Source organism: Tupaia chinensis, unplaced genomic scaffold (genome assembly GCF_000334495.1).
Source record: "Tupaia chinensis unplaced genomic scaffold, TupChi_1.0 Scaffold000168_1, whole genome shotgun sequence".
NCBI lineage: Eukaryota > Metazoa > Chordata > Mammalia > Scandentia > Tupaiidae > Tupaia > Tupaia belangeri.
In genome coordinates this window covers 2,267,913-2,274,925 of record NW_006159643.1, presented here as the reverse complement: position 1 = coordinate 2,274,925, position 7,013 = coordinate 2,267,913, and the positions used below count along the sequence as shown (strand labels likewise).

The window sequence follows — 7,013 nt, the reverse complement described above, 5'->3', positions numbered from 1 at the left end:
AGGATCTTGGTGCCCAGCGTGAGTTTTAAGCCACCGGGTCTGGGACGCGAACTGCGGTCGACTACGTGGGAGTCCAGCGACATAGCCATTACGCTAACTGCTGGTCCCAAGACTTATTTCTTAAGATAAGTCTGATATACCTAAAATCTTAAAGTGCAACTACTTAGATAGCAAACGTACTTATACACCAAAAATTAAAAACTTTTAAGAGACTATATATTGGCCAGCAGGCTTAACAGATACCCTTGAAAATAATCTGTTTTATAGTCACGCAGTTTATTACAAATTTATTTTGTATTGACTAGAAAAGCAAATTTGGAATCTATTTACAAGTACTATGTATTTACATACATTATATACAGTTAATGAATTTAAAGAAAATGGGCAGAGAAGTACAATATATATGGAAGCATATGCCACTGTACATGGCTTATTATCATGGTCCTTTATGTTACTGAATCTTTACTGTAGTAATAAATACAGTTTTATATTTACACATCTTATAAAACATCTCATAAATGTATTTTTTTCAATTCCAAGTTAAAACATCTGATCAAAATAAACATGCTTATACAAAAATAAATCTACCTAACAGCCTTTTGGTTTCGATGTATTGAATTTAAGCTAATATAGAATAATTGAAGTTAAGACAATCCTTTGATTCTTAATATTTAATAATTTGCCTCTTAAAATACCTAACACATGTGTTAACATGGAATAAGCAGCAAAGTAATGATCCTGACATCAAGTGGGTTGATCCAGAAAGAACACAGCTAAAACCAAGCTAAATAAACAAGATTATATGTTACTGAGTCTTTGTTGAGTCCAAAGTAGTGTCAAACATGGTTGCTAGAGAGAGCTCTAGAGAAATGTGTGTGAGAACCTACGTCAGTGGACGGAATCTATGCTGTGTTTGCATTTTATCATTATCTTAAGATGTACATTGGTTTGAACCAAATAATAAAACCTTCTGCAAAAAATTTGCACTCAACCAGGAAAAACAAAACAAAATAATCCCAGGTGGCTTATTATCTTTTCTAGGTACATCCATTGCCAGCAATGGACGTTCTTTCTAAGCTTTGAACACCAGAAGTTAAAAATGAATGAAAGAAGAAAACTTCACATGTACATGATTACTTTAGTAACAATATAAGAATTTTGGTCAATTTTCCTTTCAAAATATTTGTAAGCAATTTTATTCCACTGAAGGTGGCACAGTTCGAACTGATCATAAAACCTTATTATCTCCAAAAATGATCTGACTATGAGTAGGTTAATTATGCTTTACATTGTCCACCCAAGGGATTGGTGACTTATGAGAATCCTCTCTGGGGAAAGGAAAAGGAGGATGAAAACATCTTCATGTTGTCATTAAAGAGCTGTATGGGTCAAAACCTTCACTTTGAATATAGGCCATTTAAAATCCTTATTTTCCTAATACCTCCAATAATCTTTTAAGGAGTTTTGGGGTCTAAATTAACCCATTTTGTAAACACGACACCCCTTCCCCCACAGGTTACATTAGTGAATTTAAAGATAATGCAAAAATTCAGGGAGAATCTTTTTTGAACAACTTTGCAATTTGCTTTTCGGTCTGTGACTGACCTATCCCTTAGCTGGAAAAACTATACAAGCAGCATTTAGACTTATAGTTCACTCTCAAGTATCAGTAAGGTTTTGGATTTTTCACGCTGAGAGGTGTTTGTTTGTGTGTTTGGTTTTTAACCAAGTTTTAACTCAGTTCTTCTTAGTTACTACTCTGATGTACCCAATCTCAAATTTTCATGTTTTCAACTGTTGAAAACATTTTCTCTGACACATTAATTAGAGACATGGGACAAATGCTACAGATGAAAGATGACAGCTTTCGGTCATTGGATACGCTGGTGATGATATGGAGTTGGAAGGCAGGTCGTAAGCTATGCTGGCACTGGTGAAGGTTACCAAGGCTTGCGTGGAGTCACAGGACTGTTTCTCAACATCGTCAGAGTTAATAGACATCAGGCTTGAGTGTTTTGATCTTGTCCAGAAGTGGGTTTGCTTTCCTAGGCTCCCCAGATCCTCCTTAAAATGGGGGTTGAAGAGGATGTAGAGAAGGGGATTGAGACATGCAGGAAGTGGGACAGTCACCAGAAGGATAAACTTAATCACTTCAGGACTGATAAACGTGAGGTTTAGTAAAGAGGAGAAGGACAGGAAAGCCACAGGGCAGTAAAGGATGCAGTTGGTGAAGAGCAACAGGGCGATGTGCTTCACCATGGCACAGTCCCAAATATTCTCCAGGTCTCCCTTTTCCAGATTGCAGTACAGCTTAGTGTAGGCGATGGTCATCACAAGGAAACAAAGGGAATTGAGCAAGACAAGCGCAACCATGTAGCCAGTGGTGCTGGGCTCCCCGAAGGGCAGGGGCAGGCAGAGCGGAGAAGCACTGTACTCGCTGCCGCCCAGCAGGGGAACCACAGCGATGGTCAGGGCCAGCAGAGCGCAGAGCAAAATGATTGCTTTCAGGCTGGCAAAGAGAGTTTTGGTCTCAAATTTTGCAGAACATTTTATAGAGAACCCTCGCTCCAGGGCTGCCAGAGTAAGCAAGAAAACAGATGATTCTGAAGCAAAAATGGACAAAAAGCCAACGACTTGGCAACTGACCCCATTCTCCCACCATGCACCATGTTGTGCAAAGCTGCCAAAAGTGAAGGCATCAACGCCAGCCAGCATGGCACTGGGGACCCCCATGAGGAAGTTGGCCATGGCGATGACCCCAATTAACAGTTTTATGGAGGAAATGTACACAGGGGATCGGAACACTGTTGAAGTCACCAAAGCATTGCAAGTCAGTGCCAGCACTGCTATGATCCATACTCCGATTCTGATCAGCCAGCTACCAAACAGGTGTTCACAAGGCTTGAAGGGGCCTATAAGTCAGGAAAAAAAAAAAAAAAAAAAGATTGCGTCAGATTAGGGTTTACAATTTCTGCTAAATTACTCTTTTGTTTTTCTAATTAGGACACCAAGACACAGAGGCCAATGACAGCCATAGTAATCCACAGTGACATGCTCTACTTTCTCAAACCACTGTCGTTATCTCCTCCCACCCTTGGCAACACTGGCTGGGTGAGCATATCATGTGCTCAGGTCCCAGATACACACGGAGACCTGGAAATGGGAAATTTCATTCTCTTGATGAAGGTCGACAAGATATACCAGTGTTGGGGCTGGTAAAGAGCCATATTTACTAGACTTTTTGTTATATTTTCCAGAATGCTTCAATAAGTTTTCACAGGCAGAAAAGGGGAATACTAGGGAAATACTCCATAATGCTAGAAAAGGAAGTATGGGTAATGTGAATGTGCATTTCATGAAAACTTCATCTTTTTCTTTAGAACAATGTATTATTATTAATTATTATTTTAATTTGCTATAGGGCATAAATGATTAGACAAAGACATATATAGAGAGGGAAGGAAAGTGAGAAAGCATGTTGCTAGTTCTGAGACTTGAACCATGGTTGGCCATTGTGGGAGACCAACACTCCACCCACCATGCCACCTGCTGACCCTAAACATTTCATCTTTTTTTAAAAGCAATTATTATTTTTTAATTGTCAAAGGTGAATGCACTCATCAGAAAGAGAGATGGAAAGAGCACCCCCTAATGAGGTGTGATCATGCCGTAATTCCTTTTCCATTTCTCCATCCTGTAGGGATTTTGGGCATGCAAACATCCATACCTGGTATGTTTTTCAAGCCACCAGGGCTGGGATTTGTCTACCTTGTGGAATCTCCCTCCCTTAACCACTAGGCTATGGGGTAGGCCCTATGAAAAAATCTCATCTTAGTTGTAGAGTGACATTTGATGTTAGGGAGCAAGGAACAACCTAACTCTTGAAAATATAATGTCTGGCCAGCCAATGGTGTGGTGATAAAGGAGGCTGGATCCCACATGGCTAGCTTTGTGGTTTGAGTTCCAGACCTGGAGACTTGAAAAACATACCAGGTGAATGTGTGTGTGTCCCAAAATCACAAAAGGAGGGAAAAATGGGGGAGAAGGGATTAAAGTGTGACCATTCCCCATGTAGGGTGCTTTGTCACTTTCTCTCTGTCTCTCATGTACTAACTGAAAAACAAACAAACACAAAAAACAGAAAGCGTCAACCCTTCCCTGTTGTTTTTTTGCAACTGGCCCATCCTATTTTTGGGAATGGGACAAACAAAGTGCATTCAATTCTGGGCTTTTTTTTCCCCCTTCCTTTCTTTTTTTTAAAAAAGAATTATTTATTTAATTTTATTTATTATTATTATTTTTAAAAATTTGACCAGAGGGAGACTGAGGGGGAAAGTAAAGAAAGCTACTAGGTCTGGGACTTAAGCTGCATTTGGCCATGTGAGAGTCCAGCACCTTAACTAACATTCTACCTGCTGGCCCCTTTTTCTTCCTTTCTTAATACCTTTCTTTCTTTTTTAAAAACTTATTTGTATAAACTATTATTTGCTTTTACCAAATGAGTATATATAGAGATGACTTATAATACACAACTTTCAAAAATCAGTGATAATACAAAGTGAGTTTACAGCATACTATTTCAGACAAAATTACCAATATAATTTAAAAATTATATATGCCTCTAACTATTGGTTTGTCAGAAAAGTCGTGTATTTTTCTATGCAAAAATGCGGGAACCAGCAGTTAGCATAATGGCTATGTCGCTGGACTCCCACGTAGTCGACCGTGGTTCGCGTCCCGGACCCGGTGGCTTAAAACTCACGCCGGGTGCGTGTGCGTACGTGCCCAAGATCCCGAGAGGAGAATGGAGGAGAAGGGATTGCGGCGTGACCACACCCCCTGGGAGGTGATTTCTCGCTTTCTGTCTCTATGTCTCTCTCTGTCTGTCTGGCGAGCGCACGCGCCCTATAGCGAAAAGACCTCTCAAAAAAAAAAAAAAAAAGTGTCATGACTTTTCTGACGTCCCAATCCATGCTTGTTCTTTTAGCTTCTATTAACCTGAATCAGAGTAATCCACAAAAGTGTTTGTAAATGGAGAGCAACTTTGGGGAGTGAATGTTTATATTTTACAGGTTCCCATGGCGGGGGGGGGGGGGGGCACCAGTGAGTCACAAAGGTGGCAGATTTTGCATTGGCATACAGTCGCAATGTTATTGATGGCCTCAACGTTGGTGGTGGCAACGGCTCCTTTCTCACCTGGGGAAGGCGAACATTGCACTGAATGAAGGGCTTTCAGGTCTTCCTCAATGTCGAGCAGGAAATCTTCAAGGTCACGCTCATCTGCAGGAATGAGAAGTCCTGGAATTATTGTTAGTTCTGTGTCTCTCTCTTTAAAGTTTACTTATTTCTTCTATGACTGTGAGAGAGCGAGTGCACGAGTGTACACACAACAGGGTCTGGGTGCTACGATCCACCCCAGCTTCAACCAGCCCCAGAACACAGGCACTCATGTGCCTGATATGTTCCGGGAGCTCGCCAGACACGAACCTGAAACTTTCCCATGTGGGTCAACCTCACAGAATGCCATCATTTACTGTTGTGCCACCGTCAGCCCCTGAGTCATCTCTTTTAAAGGGTCCAAATCCTAGCAAGAACAGACCTAAGTTGTTCTCAAGACATGAACTCTCATGAAGGGAACTGAAAGAAATCCATCCTGCTTTTCCCTGGGCCCTGGCTTTCTTACGAGTCTATTCTAATGTTGCTTTCGGATGCCAAGGTACTATAACATACTACTCTAGCACAACTGGGGGGCAGAAGAGGGACCCTCAACTCCAGGTCATAACATTGAAGTTCTCTCATTCTGTTCTTGTTTCGTGGTGCTCACAACGACCCAAAATTGCACTGGCCTAAATTAGAGAAAGGCTGTGGGCCTCTTCATTTGGTATAGGAACCACTTTATTCTATTTCGTAGCATTCTGAAAGCTGGTAATGCAGACATTCTGGGCTGTGTTCGCTAAGCACAGTGGGAGAATCGAGTCCAGTATGTTTTAGTCTTCCCTGGGGAATTCTGTATAACAGAGGACAGGTCAAATAACTGCTTGGTGTTAGGTTTGGCTATGCATGAAATAGGAGTTTCTGCATTGAACGCACTTTCCCTGAGATGTGTATTTAATTGGCCTTGTGTGGAACTTTTCCTCTGTGTCATTCTGCTGTGTGACCCAGGGATGAGGACTGGTGCCTTTGAAAATAATCTCCACGAAGGACCTTATCTCTCTTGTACTTCCAGGTCCTAGAACAGCGCCTGGCACAACGTAGGCTCTCTACTTGTGTGCGACATGTATTTATTTATTTATTTATTTATTTATTTATTTATTTAGAATAAATAAATATACTGAGAGTAGGTGAGGCAGGTAGAGGAAAAACTGAAGCAAGAACCAGAGTGAGATACATGCTGTGGCCTAAAACAAAGAGCCCAAGGGCCAAGATAGCAGTTCCTTAGACTGATACGCAATCAGGAAGAAATGTTAAAGTAATCTGTGGACAGACCAGATCACACTTGCTTTGGAATCAAGAAATCATGAAGGCCTATTAGGTGAGAAGCCCGTCTGTTTAGACTCTGTGGAAACTTGCAGGGTTGGCAGGGAAAGGAGAGGGGTGCTGCCTGAGCGCCTCCTTATTACCACAGGTGTGGTTTGAGATGCATTGCTCTCCGTTTAAGTAATGTCTTAGTTCAAGGAAAGCCAAGAGCTTTACAGACATTATCTCATCTCACCTTCCTGACAGATACCCCTGTGGGGGGTTACAGGGGAGAATGATTTAGAATTAGTTAGATAAGAAGTTGGATCCTTCTACCCTTCTGCTGAAATACAAAAGAATCTAAAATACCTATATCTTTTACTTTCCCCTAGACCATAAAAATAAAAATAGTTGGTTTGCTGGAGAAAAAGGTTCGGAAGCCTTTTTGAAAAAGATATCCACACAGATGGGACCTTTCAGAAAGTGTATGGAGATATTGATGTTAGTAATCACCCTTGAGGATGATATATGCTAGGGGGTATCTAATTATAAATAAA

The 7,013-nt window shown here is 41.0% G+C and overlaps 1 protein-coding gene across 1 annotated transcript in view; it reads right to left on the bottom strand.

Annotated features, from left to right (window-relative positions):
* Positions 1-276: 276 nt before the first annotated feature.
* The window catches only part of LGR5 (leucine rich repeat containing G protein-coupled receptor 5), an 84,118-nt gene continuing 77,381 nt past the window's right edge, over positions 277-7,013 (bottom strand). Inside the window, exons 17-18 of the mRNA XM_027770929.1 lie at positions 5,197-5,280; positions 277-2,912 (exon numbers count right to left, since the gene is read on the bottom strand). Coding sequence (XP_027626730.1) covers positions 1,825-2,912; positions 5,197-5,280 — 1,172 coding nt within the window. The 3' untranslated portion in view covers positions 277-1,824. The remainder of the gene's footprint in view (positions 2,913-5,196; positions 5,281-7,013) is intronic.